This window comes from Phascolarctos cinereus, unplaced genomic scaffold (genome assembly GCF_003287225.1).
Source record: "Phascolarctos cinereus isolate Bilbo 61053 unplaced genomic scaffold, phaCin_HiC Scaffold_1;HRSCAF=81, whole genome shotgun sequence".
Lineage (NCBI taxonomy): Eukaryota > Metazoa > Chordata > Mammalia > Diprotodontia > Phascolarctidae > Phascolarctos > Phascolarctos cinereus.
The window spans coordinates 85,796,869-85,820,273 of NW_027555514.1; the positions used below are offsets into that span (position 1 = coordinate 85,796,869).

The 23,405-nt window shown below is 38.3% G+C and overlaps 1 protein-coding gene across 1 annotated transcript in view; it reads right to left on the minus strand.

The window, feature by feature from the left end:
• Positions 1-23,405, minus strand: part of RBM33 (RNA binding motif protein 33) — a 179,132-nt gene that overhangs the window by 32,764 nt on the left and 122,963 nt on the right. Inside the window, 2 exon segments of the mRNA XM_021009622.2 lie at positions 1,283-1,471; positions 6,804-7,013. Coding sequence (XP_020865281.1) covers positions 1,283-1,471; positions 6,804-7,013 — 399 coding nt within the window.

A 23,405-nucleotide genomic window follows, 5' to 3' on the forward strand; every position in this document is an offset into this window, starting at 1 on the left:
AACTAGGGATTTATAGACACTGAATAGAAAAGGATGAGCCATCACAACCAGGGATCATTGGTACTTTGTCACAATTCAGAACTATAAGACTAAGCTCCAGACCTGGCTCTGTCATTAAACTTCAAATCCTACTATATTATTATTTGTGTGTGCGTGCACATTTATGCATGTGTAGTGTGTACATGTGTGTAAGCTTGCATGTGCGTGTGCATGTAGATGTAGATATGTATGGCAATGCAAATAAAAGTTCTCAGTGCTCAGTCCTGTTCTTGTAAACTAGCATCAGCTATCTGACTCTGCTAGAGACAAAATAACTCTTATATGCACTCTTTGGACCATGATATCTAAGCATCGTTTTTAAGTCTAGCTCCTGCCAGTCTGTTCTATTAAATGAAGTTTCCAAAGACATTTTAGTTAAAACAATAATGTAAGAACAAGTTCACTCTATATGACAGGAAAATGCAACCACATTACTCATGCTGCTTAAACTGGTTCCACACTCACAGATAAATGTGAAAGTGGAATGGGGTGTGTGTTGGTGGACATTAATAGAAAAGGGCAGATCCAAAAAAAAATCAATCCATCTATCTATCTATCTATCTATCTATCTATCTATCTATCTGGCTTCATTCAAGGAAGAATCCAATGGTCTACCTATTTTTGTATTCTCATTCACATAATGGCTCCAGCAACAGTACCATGCAGGGGAATTCTGATGGCTAACTTCAAGTTTTCACAATAACAGTGCTGGAGAAGTTTTTATAGTTAGCTCAACACAATATTCTAAGGGTTAGAATAAAAAGAGTCTAAACGTGCTGGGAAAATTGTCGTAAATGTCAAAATCTTATACATCTATAAACCTAAAAGGAGTCCTCTTGCCAAGGTACAGGGTTAGACAGTGAAATATTATTTTAAAAAAGTGTTAACAGTCAAAAAAAATTTTTTTGATTCCTCCACTGCCACTAAGTATGTAATTAATTACAAACATGCTGAAGAGCTTAATATGAAATTTTAGAATGGTCTTCTGTACAAAACAACTGATTTGAAGTGATAAAAAAAATCTTATGCCTAAACTGTATACCTGCATTTATATGTAATAAATGTTCCTACTGAAATCTAGTGTTGTACAGTAACCCAGAAGTCTATCTTTCCTTTCTAGTGTGTTATTTTAAACTGAAGTAACCAACCCATAAAGAACACAGCACCTGATATTACAGAATTAATTTAGCTTAGGGGTATGAAAGACTTTTAGCATATAGATGATAAACCAAGGGTGACCTACCTGAATGGGTCCTACTGACATCAGCAGGTTTTTCAGTTGGACATCAGTAGTTGATGAAGAAAGCCCTTCAACTGACACAATACAGGGCTGAGGTTTGCACTCCACCACGCGCAGGTTCTGTTTATTTGGCATCAAGCGTCCCCGGCCCATCTGGCCTGCTACTCCTCTGCCTCTCCCATGCATAATGACCTGCCAACAACAAAAAGTAAGAGTGTTGTGATTTACTAAGTTTGAGCTTTGGTTATTTTCATAGATAGAAAGATATGAAAAGTAAGCAATTAACTCAGAATTAATCGAAATACTGTGCAGCTGACAAAGGCAAATGAGCTATTTCCTCTTTGGCAGCTTCCTGTCTACTGTCGGCTATTTTTCCAGAATGTTTTACCAGCTAATCATTAGTGTGCAGCATTTTGGAACAGGAAGGAGTATAAGACATCATCTCTAGTCAAACTTACTTGTTTTGTAGAGGAAGAAATCAAGGCCCAGAGTCACAAAGGTAAGGTTAAAACCTCTGGGTCTCCCAACTACTAGGGCTCTTTCCATTGTAACATATTGTTGCCTGAGACACATCAACATTGATGACTAGTTTTACATTTGAGAGGCACCCTGGTTGACGTAAAAAGCAATGGTTTTAGGATCAGAAGTCTTACCTAAAATTCCTAAGTAAGCAAGTCATGAAACCTCTGTAAGTTTCAGTGCTCTCATCTGAAAATTGAGGATAATGATGATGGTGATGATGACGACTCTTATACTGTCACACAGGGCTACTGCCCAGGAAACATAATCTAATACGTAAGCATTATATATAAATGTGAGCTAATATAAACTGCTGAAATGATATGCATTATGAGTTGTTCACATGGAAAAATCAGGTTATTTGGTACTTAAAGCCTATAAAAGTATATATGAACCATAAAGACACACTAAATTGAGTCAAGATCTGTCTAACTCATTTTGTAAATATTTTAATTGCCATATTGAAAACTGGATTGGGAAGGAATCTTCAGAATCTTAAACTGACAGGAAAGCAGATGGTATTTCTAAGCTTTTGGAAGAGAGTTTAGTGGACAAAGTCCCCCCTAAACCCCTATGATTAGGCATTCTTAACTAAGGATGACTTTTTAGATATAGTTCAGTTGCCCTATTCCACTAGAAAAAGCATCATGAAATTTCAGAAACGAGCACTAACACTTATTTAATAATAGCCTCCTAAGAAAAACAGAGAAGAATAAAAAAGAAAGGCAGTGGGAAAAATTTTAAATTGAACTCTGTGGCCTATGTGGATTCCAACAAGAAATAATAATTATAAAAAAACACAACATTCCTTAAAATTATAATGAAATTATTTCTTTTGAATTATGCTTAAGAGGTAATATGGAGATTTCAAAAGAAGCCAGAACTGTAGGTAAACAAAGGTGGCAAACAAGACTTAATGAAAATCAAATAATCACATTTTAATATGGTAGGAAATTGGTTTCATTCAACAGTACATGAATAAGACATGAAATTGACTATAAGAGTAACTGTGGAAAAACATGAAAGATTTAAAATCCTCATTGCAATATTAATCAATAACAGAATCATAACTTTCAAAAATCTGGGAAAAAATGGGTACAACTATTCAAGAAATAGCTGATTGCTAAAAACAAAGTTCTAAAGTCAATTTGAGCTTTATGATATTTATCCCTTCCTTAAACAAATCTGGCCTCAGACACCTACTAGCTGCGTGACCCTGTGCAAGTCACTTTACCTGTCTGCCTCAGCTTCTTCAACTGTAAAATGGAGATAATAATATTAACTATTACATATCCCCCACAGTTGCTGTGAAGATGAGATGAAATATTTGTAAAGTGCTTTGTAAGCTATATAAATGTTAAAATTATTGTTAATAACAACAATAACAACCGTAAAAAACATAGCCATCAAGATAAAAGAAATTCGGAAAGTTCTCATCCTAAAGTAGGGCCCTTCTGAGGTTTACGGGTAATAGGTGATCTCTTTAATCTAACTTATTCTGATAACATAGATCCCATACCTCTTTGTCTTAAGTGCCTAGCCAAAGGAGTTGGCTCAATAAATTGTTGTTACTGGTGTTGCTTTAAAGAAAAAAAAAAGGCCAAGAGATGCTTCTACTAATAAAATTATTCAATTCATTCTCATCTTTCCAAATCTATTTCTGGTCTACTCTCCCTTGGTCATTAGGTTCATGACGCTTCTAATTACATTTCACAGTAAAGTTAGTATCAGAGTTGACAAGCAATAATGACCCAAAAGGGAAGTCTTTGTAAAACTGCCTGAGCCTTCTCCCAAAGTACTTGAAATGTACCAAAAAGACTAACTTCCAAATATTCTAAAAAGTTTCTATAAGTCATAGGCACAAGTGAGAGGAAATAAACTGCCAGAAATGTTTAACTTAAAAATGCAACAATTAAATGTCCTTAACTAACTCTAATATAGGTTTAGATGTACAATTTCTCTATAATTATAATTGATATTTTAGATCACTTTAAGTTTTGTTATATGCATACATAATGTGTGTGCACACATATATGTATATACATCTATACATGTATAATCTAAACAACACTGTGATGTAGGTACTATGGGCATTATAATCCCCATTTTACAGATGAGGAAAGGGAAGCTTGGAGAGGTTAAGTAATTTGTCCATGGTCAGGCAGCTAGTAAAGTGTCAGAGGCAGCATTCAAACCCAGGTTTTCCTTGATTCAAATGCTAGTATTTTATCTACTGTGTCACACTGTATATTTTTTTTTCCAATGATGGGACTTATTTTTTTAAAATCAGATCCAGAAGCTATTTCAATACAGCAATTCCAAATCCAAAAGTAGAAAAAAAAATTAGACTACAAAAAACTTCATCTATGACTAAGTATTCCTTGAAGTCACTCAATCTTTTTGTACTCTAGCTTCCCATGGAACTTTAGAATTATAGAGCTTTGGGAGTTTTGAAGGGATTCTAAAGCAATGATCTTTTAGGATAATTTTTAAGCTGATGTCCAGGGAGAGAAAATCAGCATCTGCTGATGCTTAGTGTAGCCACGCAGTGTTCTAACCACTACTACACAATAACACACTTAACTTAAGCAAAAGGGTTTTGATGCTACAGAAAGAGGAGAACACACTTTAATGCCACAGATTGTTTAGGAATAGCTCATAATCCTTAGTAGAAGAAACCACCAACTGCAGTTAGATCAATTAACCAAAGCATAAATCTCAGCTATGGAGACTCTCAGGTGAAGAAGGACAGGCTGAGTATAAAGAGTTCCTAATGGGGTGTTGAAGTGCTTCATATTAAACAGAAAATTGATTTTTACTCACCATGAACATCTTTAAGAAACAGGTTATCCAGTCGTCTTGAGGAGGGATGAGGGGATGGGGGGGGAGAAAATTTAAAACTCAAAAGCTTATGGAAGTGAATGTTGAGAACTAAAAATAAATTAATTAATTTAAAAAAAAGAAAGAAAGAAACAAGTTGTCCAGAAAGCTTAGATTTTAAATTAAAAGTCTGTGGGGTTGTCTCATCAAGAAAATGTTGAAGAAAACTTATCTGTAGTCATTTTTAGGATCAAGGAATCATACAAATTTAGATTCGGAAAAGACCAAAGAGACCATCAAGCCACATCCCTGGAGGAAACTGATGCTGAGAGAGGGTGTGTGACTTTCTCGGGGTCAAAGAGCAAGTTTCTAAAGAAGGACATGAATTTATGCTCTGATTCCACTGCACAGCCCATCGAGTGAAACGCACTATGGTATGGATAGTGGAGATAACACTGATTTTAAAGAAGCATAAGAAACTTAAGGTTTAAAATATCCTTCTAACACTTAATAACTGTGTGATCATGGCCTATGACAAACTCAGAAGCCTTAGGCTGCACAACTATAAAATGGGGATAATAAAACACCTACAGCAGCTATCAAGCAATTAACAAGCATTTATTAAACACCTACAATATACTTGGCACTATGCTAGGTACTGAGGATACAAGTAAAGTAAGAAGCTTAGGTTCTCCTGGGGGGAGAGAATAACTGTTCATGAATTAATACATTTAGGGCATGGTAACAACTAGGGGGATGAGGAAGTGCCTTGATGTGCGCAGCAGTACTTGAGCTTAGCCTCCACACAAGGCAGGGGTTTGAAGAAGCAGAGGTAAGGAAGAAAGTCATTCTCAGCATGGGAGGCAGCCTTTCCAAAGACATGGAGGAAGTAAATAAAAGGCAGCGTGTGTTATGGGAAAGAACACCTAGGCCTGGCAGAGTACAATGTCGTGTACGTGAGGAAGAAGAATTGTGTAATCAATCAGCTTGGAATGGAGCCTGAATGTGAAGGGCTTTAAACCCCAAAGAGAAATCTGTATTTTATCCTAAGTAAAATGGATAATCATCAGCTTCTCAAAAAAGAGAATGATATGGTTGGAGGTATACATTAGAAATGCCAATTAGGCAGCTATGTGGAAGATGAGCTAGGGACAAGGGAGACCCTGTACTGTGCTCAGACTTGGGTGAGTGGGGCCCTGGCCCTGGACCAGGCTAGGCCTGTGGCTCAGCTTCCTTCCTGCTTTGGAGGACACAGCAGCTTCTCAGAGTCCTGCAGTCATTGAGACCTAACTAACCTGAGAAAAAGACATTGCTACCAGAATTGGCTATGTCCTTGATCTCAGCCTGGAACCTGACACCCCTAATAGAGTGGCTCAAAGAAGAAGCCCCTAGAGATCCTGGACACTCTGAGGCTTCTGGTTTAGACAGGGAATGGCCTCAGTGGCTGCTTCCTTCAATCTCACTGACTTCCATTACCTTTCCAGCGTCCTGTAAGGGAGAGGAGCTCTCTTTAGCTGTTGCCTGAACCTCTCACAGACCTGCCTACCTGTAGACACCAACCCTGGGATTTCAATACTGTAGTTGATGAGGCAGACCTGAGCACAAGCAACATCCAATCCCATCCTCCTGAAGAGACTTCACCCCTTCACCCCTACTAAGCAGTTTAAAGCTTCACCTACCCTACCTTGCCCTAGCCCATCCCACCTAGACACTACCAAGAATCTTTACTGCACTGATTGACTGGACAACAAACAAATATATTATTCATTATACTATTCTTAGTCATTATTCTAAATCTTCATTGACAAACCAGTATACCTCACATGGGCCCATGAACTCTGTAATCTACTTTTAATCAAACTGTTAATTTAGATAATTTCCCCAAAAGTATTCCCCCCACTCCTTAAGGTAAACTGTGGGGAGACCAACCTACTTTATAAAGTTGTGGGGATCAAATGAGCTAATGTATGTAAAGTACTCTGCAAACCTGAACACACTGTATCAAGCTCAGCTACTGGTATTTTACTATTTTCAGAAGTGAGACAAGAGAAATCATCAAGGTTAACTAATAGGTAATAGATATTCCTGAATTCTCGAAAGGCTAGTAAAAAAAATTCCAATGTTTATTAAATATATTCTTCACCTTTCTGAAAGGGCCAACTGATTCTAAAGAAAAAAATGTTACCTTCTTTGCTGAGTGAATTCCTTGGATGTTTTTAACTCCTGGAGGAACAGTTGAGTGTATGTGAGCTGCAACTGGAGACTGCTGTTGCTGGTGAAGTGTTGTTCCCTTTGTCAGTGTGACTTTCCGAACAGGATGCTGTCTTAGTTCTGGAGACTGAGGAAGTCGTTGGGGCTGACCCTCTGGGTGAAAAAAGCCAACATTCTCTCCCCCCTGCTGAAATCAACAAGGTATCATGCTGTTCAGTATCTATTCAATCAACTGTCAGCTTTTCAGAATACTACTTGAGAGTATAATTTTATTAATACCTGAGAATTAAAACAATTATCAAAACAAATCTGACGCTTTAACATGTGTATATAGAGGAAGGAACAGAAAATTTCCTGCCTAGTTTTAAATTATAATTAGCAATTCAACATTTAATGTAAAAACATTCATAATACTTTTATCTTTATATTAACTTCTCTACTAAGTTTTGGGGGTCTGATAAAAAAAACACCACCACTTTACATCACTCAAGATCTGCTGTAGTTTAAAGAAATAACTCGGTTTGTTCAACACAGGGACCATCTCACTCATCATTTCCTAAAGGTGCACTGTTTAACAGTTAAAACCTGGCAGTTTAGGTGACTCTGCATTTTTACCTCTTGCTCAAACCACAGATTACTATGCCATAAATACTCTCAACTCATTCCACTGCTTGCTTGCTTGCTTTTTTAAAAAAATTAAATTATAACTATCTAAACATAGGTGGCACAGTGAATAGATTAAGGAAGACCGGAATTCAAATCAGGCCTCAAACACCTGCCGGTTACTCTGGGCAAGTAAATCATTTAATTTTTGTCTGTCCTAGTTTCCTCATCTGCAAAATGAGGCTAACAGTAGCACTTACTCCCAGGACTGTTGTAAGGATAAAATGAAATAATATTTTTAAAGCACTTTGTAAACCTTAACACACTAAGTAAATGCTAGCTATTATCAGACCTACTGAATCAGCATGAAACATAAGCTTAAATCTTAGAAGTCTGTTGTGTTCTTTCTTTTCAGGTAGATATGATGAAAATGAGAGGCAACTAGGTGGCCCAGTGGACAGTGGAGTGAGACAACTTGAGTTCAAATCCTGCCTCAGACACTGACTAGCTGTGTGACCCTGGGCCAATCACTTAACCCTGTTTGCCTCAATCCACTGGAAAAGGAAATGGCAAATCACTCTACTATCTTTGCCAAGAAAATACCATGGAAAGCACCGGCACATAGTTCATGGGGTCACCAAGACTTCAGATATGACTGAACAAAATGTAAACACATGTTCTTGCACTTTATTTTATTGAACAATTCTCCTATGAGTAGAAGACTGACCTAGTAGCGATGATGGCTGACTACGCTGCAGTGTTATGAGAAGTGATTACCACCATCACCTCCATTCCTAAAGTCGCTGCATTTCTGGGATGTGCTTATTAATAAACTTAATTAACCTCACTCTACACCATCTTTCCCTCATTCCTGTTGTCTGATTGATAAGCACATATACCTCTCATGCACTAGCACTGTACAATAACTGCCTGGCAAGCAGCATGAAGGGCACAAAATGACTTTCAGACCCTTGCCCATAGCTCATCAACAATGCCAAGAGTTCCAAATCTGCAGAGCAACAAAAAGCTATGGAACAGAACTGAGAAGAGAGTCTGTGTAAAAGGTAAAGGCCAATGTAAACACTGTGCAGGCCTGACCGATGAGTAAGGTGTGATAGAATATGAATACCTGAACAGCAGGAATTGTCTTTTTTGTCTTGTGCTATGTCCCTAGTATCCAGGCTCAGAGTTTTTGATTGCTACAGAAATATGAACACCCAAAATGAGGACATTTAAAAACTTCCAGATGAAATGTCATAGAATCGCTTTCTCTCAGTTCTGACTAATAATATATGGGATTAAAAAAAAACCCACCAATAACTAAACAAAGGATGAATGAAAATAGAGAATCTTCAAGAAGATTACTGAACAACAGAAAGCATGCCTTCAAATGAGTGAAAAACTATAGCTTACACTTAAAATCAAATCAATTTATACCTGCTAGCACCCTGTACACACTTCAAAGATTAAAGATACAAGATTCTATGTACCTAAGTGCAATCTGATGATCACTACCTGGCACCCTCATCCCCAGTATCTTAGATAATATAAACACAGAAATGAAAACTCCTAATACTGACAAGCCCAAGCTTAACTTTCATGACCTCAACAATCATTTAAGTCTATTCTTAAGAGTTATGTAGACAGGAAGTATATGAAGAGAAAATCTTGAAAGTGAGTAATTTCAGGTGTTGCTAAACATTTCACAGTAGTAATTCTTGATACTAAATACACAAATGACACAATCTGTGGATTATCCATGGCTGGGTTTTCAACTGCAGGCCAGTTTCCCGTAAGTGCCCAGTTAGGACTGGTTTGCTTACCCAGGGTCATGAACCTATGCCGTAATTATTCTGGTAACATTCGATGTATGTAGTCCAAAGGAAGGGCGCAAAAGGAGCTTAGATATGATTACCATCTCTCCTTCCAAACCACAGACCTCTTAAGGACATAGTACAGCTCTAGAGACGAAAGCAGCAGGGCCTATCACCTGTAGGCGATATTTTCTGGGGAGAACCTGGATCACATTCATGCAGAAGCAGGCAACAGTAGGTCTATGCTACCTTGGCTAAAGAAAACGCTATCAGAGCCTGTATCAGATTTTGAACTGTCCTGGGAAGAGAGGGGGGAGAAAAAATTTAAAACTCAAAAGCTTATGGAAGTAGCTGCTGATAAATCAAAATAAAGTAATAAAAAAATGTGAAAAAAAAAGAAGAAAACTCTATCAGGTAAAGTCATTATTCTCTCTTTCTTCGACAGTGGCATTGGAAAATATTTTTGGGGAGAGCAACATCAACACTAAAGTGATTTTATACTGTTTTTGCTGTTGAGTTGTTTCAGTTGGGTTCGACTCTTCTTGACCCCATCTGAGATTTCCTTGGCAGAGATACTGGAGTGGTTTGCCATTTCCTTCTCCAGCTCATTTGACAGATGAGGAAACTGAGGCGAACAGGGTTAGTGACTTGCCCAGAGTGAACTCAGGTCTTTCTGACTCCAAGCCTGGCACTCTATCCACCACGGCCTCTAGCTGCCTGAACTGCACATTTATTTTTCCTTAATGAATTCTCCATCCTAGCCAAAGCGGCCTACTTGATGTTCCCTGTATATAACGTTCCGTCTGACACCTGCTTGCCCAAAGACAGGCCGCCTCCTACAGGCTTGAAAGGCTTTCCTTCCTCATTTCTGCCTTGTAGAAGCCCAGGCCGCTTCAAGACTCAGCTAAATCGAGAAGAAGCCTCTCCTGATTCCCTCAGTTGTTAGTGTTTCCCCACATAGTTTGTGTTTACTATATTTGTGCACTATTATTTATTCCCAGTAGGATACAAGCTCCTTGGTGCTCCTAGGTGTGTCTTTCTTTCTTTTGTTCCTGTCACATAGTAGGTAATTAATAAATGCTTGCTGAATTGAACTGAGTAAATTTAAGAAAAGTTAAACAATAAAAAAAACAGCAATATAGTCAGGCCACCTGAATTCCAGTGTTAAGTTGATACAAACTATATTCTAATTCATTTATCTATGAATTGTTCAACAAAAGTGGAATGAAAAAATTTTAATTGGCTGTTTAGGTACTGCTTCCCTACCTAAAAGGCCCAGGATCACTGGTGGTAATCAAGGTAACCAGATTGTGACCTCAGCCACACAACTAAAATAGACACAACATATATAAAGGTAAGTAGATATGAGATAATTTGAGGAGAAAGAGAACACTAAAAAGTTGGGAGACTAGAAGGGAAGGTGGCAGACACATGAACTGAGTCTTGAAGTAGCTTAGTTGAAGAAGGAAGGAATACATTCTGGTCACAGGGGAAAATTTGAGCAAAGGCAAGGAGGTGGGAGATTGGATGATGAAAATAAGTCTGAGGAAACAGGTAGCCCAGTTTGGGTGAAACATAGAGTACCCAAAGGGTTATTAACATGAAGTAAGTGTAGAAAGGCTAGTGCCAAATTGAGAAGAATCTTGAGCAGTAGAGTGACGTGGTCTTAAGTTTTAGGAAGATTATTCTTGTAGCTATAAGAAGATGGATTGGAGAGGGAAATGCTATGAGACTGGGAGACCAATCAGAAAGCTATTTCAAAATTGTTGTTTGTCCTTCATTTTTGAAGAGGACCAATGTCTTAACTTGCTCATGAACTGAATTTAAATGAGGCAGAGTTGTGCAAAATTGTCAGCATCACTATCTCTTCCTGAATCATCAAAGTCCAGTGGCAAGACAAAAGTCAGGACAACCGGTGATGGCCTGGGATGCAGCAGATGACCTTGCTGTCTTCAATGTCTGACCAAGCTGTAAGCATTCCACAGCACCTGCTTCAGCTGCCTTCAAATTGCTCTCCTCTGTCCATTCTGCCTGTAAAAGTCTTCACATGCTGGGTTAGATATCCCCCTAACTCACTGATAGATTTGAGACCTGTTACTCTCAAACTGGTATGGCCCATCTGCCTAGACAGTTTACCAGGGTGTGGTTCTGCACATACTACAGCTTCTTGGAGCCACAGGTGAGAGTTTTTACAATAGTTGAAGTGAAAGAGAAGGTCCTGAAGTAGAGTGGTGTCTGTAAGCAAAAAGAAGGGCAGAAGGCTCAGCTATATAGATACGTAAAGTGAGAGAAAAGGAAGAATTAAGAATAATGCTAAGGTTTTGAATCTGGGTGCCTGGAAAGATGATAATTGTCTCAACACAAACAGGAACATTTTCCTGACTTGCAGATTTGGGGGAAAATATAGGCAATATGATGTGTTTGAGAGGCTAAGATGCCAGTTCAGAGTTTTCCAAAAGGCAACAGAAATGTGGGACTATGTTTAAGAAAGAGAGAGAAATGCCAGATACATAGATCTGGAAGTGATCTATGTAAATAAGTGAACCCATTAGAGCTGATGAGGTCACTAGGTTAGAGAAGGGAGAAAGAAAAGAGATCAGGGCCCGGGAATCTACCTGGTTAGAAGGGTAGGTGACAGGTGATGACTGAGAAAGGGAAAATGAGGATAGCCTAGAGGGGTAAAGAGAAGAAATAGGCAAGGACCACATCACAAAAAACAATGGAAAAGGGGTATCCAGGAAAGGGAGCTGGTTAACCTTGTTAAAACCTACAGAGAGTTCAAGGATGAAAGATGAGAAATGAGAAAAGAGAAAAGTGTATTGGATTTACCAACTAAGAGAGCTTCAATAACCTTGTTTCAGTCAAGTCTTGATCAGAAGCCATATTAAAAGTGAATTAAGAAGTGTATGAGAGTTAGCTGAGAAGTGGAAGCAAGAAATATGCAGCTTTTTCTAAAAGTCTGACCATGAAAAGAAAGTTGTAACACCTTCTTGAAGAGGTAGCAAGTTAAGAACAGACTTGGGCAGGTCTACAGTCATAGGGAAATTAACCCCCAAGACTAAGTCAACCAGACTATCCTTTTTAAATAAATGAAGTTTTGTTGTTATATGATGCTTTTTCATTTATTATGAATGGTTATCAAGTTATTTTTGAAGATTAGTAGCAAAATGTCAGTTATGTTTTGCATACAACATTAAGTTGTTTAAAAGTAGACTCCTTCCAAATTTCAAATGAAAAATCTGACTTGGGGCCTGACTTTGCATTTCACTTATCACCAAGACATTATCAGTGTACATTAACAGCACAGGGTATGTTTTTCTAGCTGAACTGTTCAAAACTTGAAAATGTGAATGATGAAGTGTACTGTAATAGATATGGTTCAAATATGTCTGTGGGTCTTCTATATGGGTCAGTACAGAATACCCAACGAACATCAGAAGTGACCTCAAGATATTAAGCCTTTGTGTTTTACAATCTACATTCAAAATAAATTAAAGATTGGTTTTGAATTCTTAATATAGAGAAAGAATAAGTCTCTGTAATATGGAAAATGCTCCAAGTTCACAGTCCTTACAAGAGGTTATAAAAGAAAACTACATTTCACAAAATGCTATTTGCCTGTACATAATTAGAGTAGCAGTATTACTCTTTCCCTTGGAAGAGCAAGAGAGAAGTTTATCTTTCCTTCTGCTAAACCAGATTTTTCTTTCAGAAATGATGACCCTTTAATGAGCTGTGAAAATAACAATATATCTTATTGGGGGGAAGAAGGGGTACTAGTGTTTTTAAAAGAGGAAATGACTTTAGCAAGCTGATAGTATTCTTTTATCAGTTATATCATGAACAAATCTTACAAAAAGATGGTTTGTTTGCCATCAACATTAGCAGGACAAATTTATTTATAACAAATGCTTTAAATGTACAGATAAAAATACCTATTGATAGTGTCAGCACTTCTTACAATTTGACAGATCAAATCTTATTTTCATTCTTAAACCCCATGAAGGAGTGATATCACTGACTTGCATTCAGTAGTGAGCAAATTGATTAATCCTTCTCTATAGAAATCTCAACTCTTGATTACACCTATCAGACGTTAAGCAGCATTATTCTAGAGTGACAACACTTGACAAATTCCCCAACCATTTTTCTCAGCCTTTGTGGCCCTGCTAGCTTGTATTAACCCTGATGAAAAATTAATTTTCCTTATCTTCTGCTAAACCCCAAAATCCAAATCCGCCAAACTGGCAACTCTTTCTGTAAAGGTATTATGAAAACCTCTAAAAGATTAATTGCATGTCTTCAGGTGACATTAAATTAATTTCTGTACTCATGACAGACATTTGATACTCCGTACTGAGAGGACAGATAACATTGTCAGGATACACAGAAGGACAGTGGTGTAGTGTCCCAGGGCAGCCTCTTATGAATTCTCCTTTCGATAAGGCCATATTTCACTGTCATTGGCACTGTTACTGATCTTGAAGCCCACAGACCTCACTGAACAGGTTTCTATTAACTATGACAATGCTGGTCTATCTGTGTAATCTTTATAAAGCTAATTCAAAATTTTGACAGAAATAAATTAGATGTGTGCTGTATGAAGCACTTAAATTATAAAAACAAATTTATACCATTTTCTCTTTTTAAAATACTATTTTAAGGAGGGGGAAAAACAAAAGAAAGCCTTTTCCCATCTATCAACTGGGTTGATTAATCCTTTAAATGTGCTATTTCAACAGAGAATAAGATAAGACCGTCAAACGGCTGAAAATTGTAACTCAAAGCTTGGAATACTCTCTAGAACATATAATTTTTCAAATATCAAGTACTGAATAAAATGTCTATAACACTTCCTAAAAAATTATGATGGTCCTACTCAAGATTAATTTAGACAAGATATAAAAAAGTTAATAGACAACACTTCAAAAATTTCATATGAGAAGCTGAATATAGAGGCACTCCTGCTCTCAGAGTAAAGGCTAATGGGCTATCTTTTATGCAAGAATATCTATTACTGATCAATAGGCCATGTGATTCTGACTTATTTTGTAGTCAACAATCAATCAAAAGACATTTATTAGGCTCCCATTATGTGAGGCAGGCAGTATACCAGGTACTGAGAATTAACACAAAGAGAAACAGGTCCTACCCTCAAGAAGCTTAAGAGAAGAAAACACACACATATATAGCCACATACAGAACACATGAAAGAGAAACAAGGCAACCTTGGAGAAAAAGACCTGGAGGGGGAGAGCGTGAATAACAAAGTCTTCTTGTAAAAGGTAAAATTTGAGCTGAGTCTTGAAGACCAGGGATTCCCCTTCACCAATGAAGGTGATAAGGAAGTGAATTAAAGGCATGGGGGCAGTCAATACAAAAGTAGAAAGTTGAAAGATGGAGAGCTGGGTGTGAAGAACAGCAAAAAGGCCAAATCTGGCTGGAAAGTACAGGTATGGATAGAAGAAATGTGGAAAAGTAGGATGAAGCAAGGTTGTTAAGAGCCTGAAATACTGTTTTGGTTTTTTTTTACTTTCTTTGTATCTCCAGAGATCAGCAAAGCATCCGGCTATTGTTGGTGCTTAATAAATGCCTGTTGACTGACTTACTGTTGAATGACTACCAAATAGAAGAGTTATACTTGCTCCTAAAGGTACAAGAGATCCACTGGATTTTGAACAGGGGAGTGACATGGTCAGATCCATGCTTTAGGAAAATCACTTTGGTAGTTCTGTGTTGTTTAGAATGGAGTGAGACATAGATTGAAACAGGGAGATCAATTAGATGGTTATTGCAACAGTCTAGGTGAAATATGAGGCCTTGAACAAGGGTGGGTGCTGGGTTAGAAGGCAGAAGGGAATACAGTCAAGAAATGAGACATGTGAGGTGAGTGAAATGAGGAGCTGAGTACAACTCTGAATTTTTGAACCTGGGTAAACAGAATAATGATGATGCCCTTTGAGAAAAGAGGAAGGGGTGGTAGGGTAATATATAATGAGTTCTGCTTGTCACAGTGATAAGCTTACACTAATCATACATGCACAAGAAAGCATTTTTAAAGGTCTAACCAGGTCTGAAATACAACAAAACCTAGATGGTCTTTGTAAAGCATAAATCAGCGAGTTTCACCTACATGAAATCAAAACTACAGAACTTTCTCTTTCTACAACACAGCTTGCCAGTACAAGAAGGAGACTATGATTAAAAGGAAGACTCCTAGACAATACCTAGAGGACATCTCTGATATACTGAAAACGCAGAGAATAACTCTCAGCTAGACCTTGCTTATAAGGTGAGAAATATATAATCCATGGAAGTTCTCCTTAGTTATGGTTTTTAACAGTTAAGATGATCAGCAAGTGACAGAGTACAAATGCAGATCCAAGACTATGCTAAGTGATGCCCACTTCATATCACCAAACAACTGATGCATCAAAGAGAACGGACCACACTAGGCTCCACAGTTTCTATGTTTGGCAGATTATCTGGGAAGGCAAATACAGAATTCTTCAATGTGGGATACTAAAGAGAAAGTATGAATATTCTCCTTCTTTTCAACTTTTATCTACCTTCACCTTTATCCCTAAATAGGGAGGCTATATGCCTAATTTAAAAATCTGGAATCTTGGGGCAGCTAGGTGGCGCAGTTGATAGAACACCGACCCTGAGGTCAGGAGGACCTGAGTTCAAATCCGGCCTCAGACCAAACATTTGACGCATACTAGCTGTGTGACGCTGGGCAAGTCACTTAACCCCAACTGCCTAATTTAAAAAAAAAATCTGGAATCTTTTAAGTGCTCATTAATCAGTTAGAGAGCTTTGATAACATTTACATATAAAAATACCTCCTTCTCAAGAAGTACTTCCTTCTCTGAAATCTGTGTCTAATCCAAAAATCCATTATTCTGGACCTATTTAGTATTATCAATACCCCATTCCCCACCCCACCTGCCTTTTGACCATTTTGACACTCATTAGCACCTAGGTGCAACTAGGTGGCGCCATAGTGCACAGAGCGCTGTACCTGGAGTCAGGAAGACTCACCTTCCTGAATTCAAATCTGATACTAACTAGCTGTGTGTAGCAAGTCACTTAACCCTGTTTGTCTCAGTTTTCCTCATCACTAAAATGAGGTGGAGAAGGAAATGCAAAATCACTCCAGCATCTTTGCCAAGAAAACCCCCAATGAGGTCACAAACAGTCAGACAGGCCTGAAAAAAAAAAAAAACCGATTAACATCAACAGCAGCTCTAACGGGGAAGGGGGAAAAAGAAGAGGTCACATTATAATTAGTGTATTTTGTGACTCCCAGTTGTGGGAAAGTTTGGCAGAGCAGGAAGCTGAAATATCAGTTAAAATGAAATCTATTATTTTCTAATAAAATACAAACAAAACCCCTGCTCTTCTGCCCAGTTTTTCCTCTTGTTGCATTTTCATTATCATGACATTTCTCTGCCTTGTACTCTAGGTCTAAGCTCTAACTTTATTACATTCTCTTTCCAAGATCACATTACCATGCCAAATTCTGCCTTTTAATAATTCTCCCACTTAGCACCTGGTTTGTGAGAACCTTGAAGTCATACACTTTCCTAAAAGATTCTTGCTCCTGTGTTCTCTGTAAACCTGTAAACTGGATTTCCCAATTTAACTTCCTCTGCAAAACATATCTGCCTTGCTCTGACAGGTCGTACTGGCAGCTGAAAAGGTGGCTAGGCTTGTCTCTGACCTCTGTTATCCCAGGGGGCCTCACCTGGTTTGGCACCTAATACATTCATTAAATATTATTCTAATTATAGCTATCTTTGTTGTCTCATCCTGTGGAAGGTAAACTTCATGAAGGCATGGTGTATTTCCCAAATTTCATGTCTCTTCCAGCACAGGGTTTTGTACATAAATGTTTAATAAATATTTCTCTTATTTGAATTTGAACTATTTTATCTGTCCTTCATAAAGTTTGTCTAAGAATCTTAGTTTAGGGAAGTCCAGATTTAGGGGGTCCTAGGAATGAGTTCATTTCAAGGTTACTCCGAGATGGGCCCAGGAAAGCTCATCAATCCCAAGTTTCAACTTGGAGGAAATATAAAGCCTGGTTTTACCTCTAAATATACTTTAACTCCTAGCGTTACTTTTGATTGAAGAAAACTTTCCCCATTCATGCCCAGCCCTTTTCACAGACCTTACTCATCTGTACATGAATCCCCAGAGCTACCCTTGGGAGTTGTGGAAAAAAGGGACAGGGACAGCCAGCCTCCAGTTAGTGGTCAACTAAACAGCTTTCTCTAGATAATTACACAGCCTTATTATAACTTTGTTTGAGTGTCATTAAGCCACAATACTACACAATTCACTAGCAGAGACTTCTTATTCTGTGACTTTCATCATTCCAAAAACAAAAAAATCAACCAACACTAAGTCTCTATTGTGCTGACTCTTCCCTTTGGTTCTTAAAAAAAAAAGCTTATTTCCTAAAAGCCTAAATTCCACTCAATTATTACTGTAAACTTCTAAGGGAAGAGACACTATCTTCTTCTTGTCTACAGTATCTAGGATCTTCAAATAACCATCCCTGAGTTATTTTATTTTGAAGCACCTAAAAGCTTACTCAGGAAAATCTATAAAGTAACCCAACATAGGTCCCAACAACAGAATACTGTTTCTACCCAAGTATTTTCATCTGATCTATGGCAACTACTATGGCAAGAGTTTTTTCATAAACAAAGCTTTCAACTTCAATTCTGAATTATTCATGGCTGGTAGTAAATTATAAACAAACTTTTATGAAGAACAGATAAAATAACACAAATTCAAATAAGAGAAATATTTGTTAAACATTTGTTTGCAAAACCCTGAAGAGACACAAAATTTGGGAAATACACCATGCCTCCATGAAGTTTACCTTCTATAGGATGAGACAACAAAGATAACTATGTTGAATTTTTATTTAACTTGTTAAGTATTTCTCATTTAGATTTTAATCTGGTTTGGGCAACACTGGGAAGTTTTGGGGGCTTCCTGCTGCCTAGGCCCTGAAGTTTGACACTTGCGACAGTAAAAAGAGTCTCTGAGCTGATGGTCGGGGTTCAAATCCCTGCCTCTAACACACACTGGCTATGTGACCCTGAGCAAGTCACTTCTTGCTGCTCACTGGGAGTTCCCCACACTGACAAATCCAGTTTAAAACAAAATAAAACAAAACAAAACAAAACAACGTTAAGTCATATATATAGGTGTAAGGAGCAAAGGAAGGCCATTCCAGGCCCAGGGAACAGCACGTAAGATGTGAAAATGCCCCAGAGCTCTGTCCTCAGTCTTCCCTCTACCCTCTCTCACCTGGTGACTTGATCAGTGTTCCCACTGGTGTAAATGTCACTATACAGCTAACTTCCAAATCTATAATATGCAGGCCTGTTTTCTCTCCTGAGCCCCCACCTTGCATTAGGAACTAACGGCCTATTTGATATTTCCAAATGACAGTCTCAAAGGCATTCGAACTCAATACATCCAAAAGAGGTTGTTTTCCCCTAAACCCATGCTGCTTCCCACCTTTCTTATTATTGCTCGGTAACCACCACTGTTTCTATCATCCAAGTTTCCAACTTCAGTGTCATCTCTGAGTCCTCTTATTCCCTGTATCTGTCAGTTACCAAACCTTACAGTTTCTATCTCCCCAGAATGCTTTTAATCTCTCCCTTTCTTCCCACCCACATAGTCCCAATTCTTTTTCAGGGCCTCGTCACCTTCTATCTGGATTACTGCAAAAGTCACCCAACTGGCCCTGTCCAAATCCACCCTCCACATAGCTGCCAAAGTGATTATCCTATAGCACAATCCCGACCACATCACTGCATACTCAATAAACTTCAATGGTTTCCTGTCCCTCCCAGATCAAAATTCTCTCCTTGTCATTTAATGCCCTTCACCACTTGGACCCAACTAACCCTTCCAGCCTTATTACACATTACTCCCTTTCATGTACTCTCCACAATATGGCTTTCCAACTGGTCACCCTCCATGGCACTCCATTCCCATCTCCATGTGTTTGCACCAGCTATTCCCCATGCCTAGAAAATATTTCCTCCTTCAATTTCACCTTTTGGAAATCCTAGTTCCCTTCAGGACTCAACTCAAGCTCTATCATCTACATGAAGCCTCTTCTGATCCCTTTAGCTGCTAGTAGTACTCCTCCCTCTGACAAATCACCCTGTATCCTCTTCCCAGGTGGGGAACCTAAGGCCTCTGGCCTTCTGGGTCCTTGGGTGCATTCCTTTGCCCCGAGTCCAAGTTTTACAGAACAAATCCTTTTATTAAGGGGATTAGTTCTGTGAAGTTTGGATTCAGTCTAAGGGCCACACCTGAGAACCTAGAGGGCCACATGTGGCCTTGAGGCCACAGGTTCCCCACCCCTGCCTATAACTACATATGTGTATGTAATTTTCTGTGCCAGAATGTAAGGTCCTTGAAGGGTCTGTTCCCTTTGTCTCTGTATCTCCAGCATCTAAAACAGTGCCTAGCATCTAGCAGGTGCTTAACATATGCTTGTTATCAACTATACATGGAGGCAGTACATCCCAAGGCACGTTCCCAGGACCAAGAGTGACTACAACAAAGCTCTATTCTGGGGAGTACTAGGAGACAATGCTAGAAAGGTAGCACGGCACTAGATTATGAAGGGAACTGAGAAAGCCAAACAAAGATGTCTGAACTTTGATTAACAGGCAACAGGAAATCAACGGGGATTTTTGAGTAGGTGAGTGACATGATCAGACCTATGCACGAAGAATTATTATTCTGCTCTGAAGGATGCAAAACAGCAGGGGCAAGAGTATGAGGAGGCTGCTACAAGAGTTTGCAAGGATGGCAATGAGATCTTGTATTAGTCTGGTAGTAGCTAAGATTGACAGAATAGGGCAGATGCTAAAAATATTGTGAAGGTTGAATAAACAAGACTTATAATTGATTGGATATGTTAGGTGGGAGACAGGAAAGAATGAACAGGGGAAATTGGAAGAATAGCAGGTTTAGGTGAGGAGATATTTAATAGCTGTGGCTTGGGACATGTTGAGTTTGAAGTGCTAGTGGAACATACAAGCAGAAATATCCTGTAGGCAGCTGGAGAGGCAAGAGGCTCTGAAGAGAAAAGAAGGATAGAGATAAAAATTTGGGTACCATCTGTTAAATGTGACAACTGAAAACATAGGAATGAAGTAGGCTTTCAAGGAAAAGAGAATACAGACAAGGAAAGACTGTCTTGAGGCACACCCACCTTAAGAGGAAAGGACCTGGAAAGGATTATGAGGAGCCTGAGAAGCTTTTTACAGAGGTTGGAGAACCAGGAGAAAGATAACACTGGGAGGCGGAAAGGGGTTTAGAATGGAGGGGAGGAGGAAAGGGGAAGGAGAGAGCAGAGGTAGGAGGCAGACGTTAATAAATGTTATCAGAGAATTCTTTACTGAAAGAACTGGTCAATTTAACTGCTGAGTCCCTGTCAAAGCCAGGATTCAAAGATCATAGAGAACATGGGAGGTTCACAGAGGTCTGGCTAAAATATCCTGATTTTCAAACTATCTGCAAACTATAGGTCAGTGCATTTGTCTTCAATTCCTGCAAAAATTCTAGAATATATTATTAAAGAGATGTTACATACAAATTTAGAAAGAGAAGTGGTGACTCTAAAAGCCAATATGGCTTAATCAAGAACAAGTCATGCCAGACCAACCTTATTAATTTTTGGCAGGATTACTAGGATGATAGATCAGGGGAATGCTATAGACACAGTTTTCCAAGATTTCAGCAAATTATCTGAAAATTCCTCATGCTACTCTTATGTATATATGGGAGATGAACGACAGAAAAATAAAGTTTGCTGGATTTGGAACTAGTTGAATGATCTATTCTTGTGTAGCAGAATGCTAGCTCCTGTGCTATTCCACAGTTTTAGTAATAACTAGGACAAATGCAATAGATAGTATACTTATCTAACAAAAAACAAAGTTGAAAGGATGGCTCAGATGGTGGATGACAAAGCAAAGACCTTGACAGGTGAGAAAAATAAAGAGGATCTATTCGGATGAAATTTAATAGGTGTAAATAATGAATCAAAAATTCAACTTTACAAATTCAAGACTGAGAAGACGTAGTTATATAAAAAATATCTGGGATTTTTTTTTTAGTGGACTGAAAGGTCAACATGAGTCAAGTGTGAAATGGAAATTTAAAAACAAACAACAAAAAAAATTATAACCTTACATTGCCTTCAAAGGCATTCCATCCAGAACATGGTTAGTGACAGTCTTACTCTATTCTGCCCTGGTCCAACTATTATGTTCAGTTTTAAATACAACATTTTAGCATAACAGCATATAGCAGGGAACACTGGTAGCTACTTTCAAATACTGAAAGAAAAGGAGGATTATGTGTGTTCTTAGCTCCAGAAGGTAGAACTTGGAAACCACAGAGAAACAGATTTTGGCTAAATGGAAAGGAAAACTCCCATTAGAAGTTCAGAAATGAAATGGACTGGAGAAGAAGTTAGTGGGTTCTCCAAAATCTTCATTCAAAGTCTAGATCAACATTTCTTGGGTTAGTTATAAAAAGGATTCTACTAACTGGCCTCTGAGGGTTCTTTCAGTTCTTTGAAGTCTAGAGTCATCAGGACTGGAAAAAGGCCACTGAATTTTGTCATTCATAGGTCACTGGTGAACTGTAAGATTCAGAGTCATTTCAGTAGTATGGCAGAAATTTCAGTCAGATTGCAAATAGTTAAGCAGTACAGGAAAACTTTTTTCAAAAGTCTGATGGTGAGGGAGAAAAGTAGCTAGATAGGAAAAAGGGTTAAAGGAAACTTCTTCTGGATTGCCAATACCTACTCATGTTTATAGGCTGTTGGGAAAAGACAGTGACAAAGAAGAGTATAAAACTGAATGGAAGGGGAAAAAATAAATGAGAAAGGAGGATAGTTGTTAGGACAAGCTCCTGGAAGAAATGGGATCAAATAATAGGTGAAGGGATCAGCCTTAACGATAAATAGGAAATAATACTTCTGTTGTGAACAGAGAAAAATAGAAAAAATTGGTTGATGCTAAATTCTGAAGAGATAAACTGTTCATTCTACCTGGTCACATACCATCACAATAAATATCATTATACGATTTTCATTACAGACAACAACCCACTGAACAAAAATTTCATTAAAATCACAAAATGATAAAATTGTAGAGCTGTTTTTAAAGATGAGGAAACTGAGGTTCAGACATTAAGTAACATGTTCAACAGGCACACTACTAGTCATTGGAATATTTCTTGATGTAGTATTCTTTCCATTGATTTACTTCTGCAGGGAGTACTGACCCAAAGAAGGTAGAAGCACTCCTTATCTGATCACATCAAAGAATTTTCAGGAGTTTTTCTATAATTTGGTAATTGCTACTGAAAATGTGTGAAGAAGTGTGCCATCACTATGAAGTCTCTCAAAGAACTCCTTTGTGAGTTTATCTGAGAAGAACTCAAAGTAGATGGGCAAAAGGATTTACTGGCCTGAATAGTCAAGTATTTTGGGGACACAAATGTGAGCAGACCTTTAAAGGCTGGGTCAACTGTCAAAGGGTTGGCTTTGATTCACACTGAGGACAACCAAAGAGGTTGAGAGACGTTTTATACTAGCGGGAAATGGTCACCATAAGCCCCAGGCATCTGCTAGTAGAAGACTAATTAACAATAAGACCTCAACCCACAAACTGGAACACCTGGCTATGAAGTGAGGCTTCAATGACATGAGTATGAAGCTTGGTTACAAGATTCTACAGGCAATTATCTGTTGTTCTCTTTTAAATTGGATGCTGCTACATGGAGATGAATGAACAGCCATCTTGTCAAATAAGAGATACTACCACACCATTAATTATTGTTTTATATTGTTATAACATAGTTCACCATGAGAGACATTCTTCTCTATGATTTGTCCATATGTAATAATTAGCTTTCCTCTAGTTCAGGGGTGGGAAACTTGTAGCCTTGAGGCCATGTGTCGCCCTCTAGGTCTTCAAGTGCAGCCCTCTGACTGAATCCAAACTTCACAGAACAAATTCCCTTAATAAAAGGATTTGCTCTGTAAAACTTGGACTCAGTCAAAAGGCTGCACCGAAAAGGCTGAAGGTTCCCCA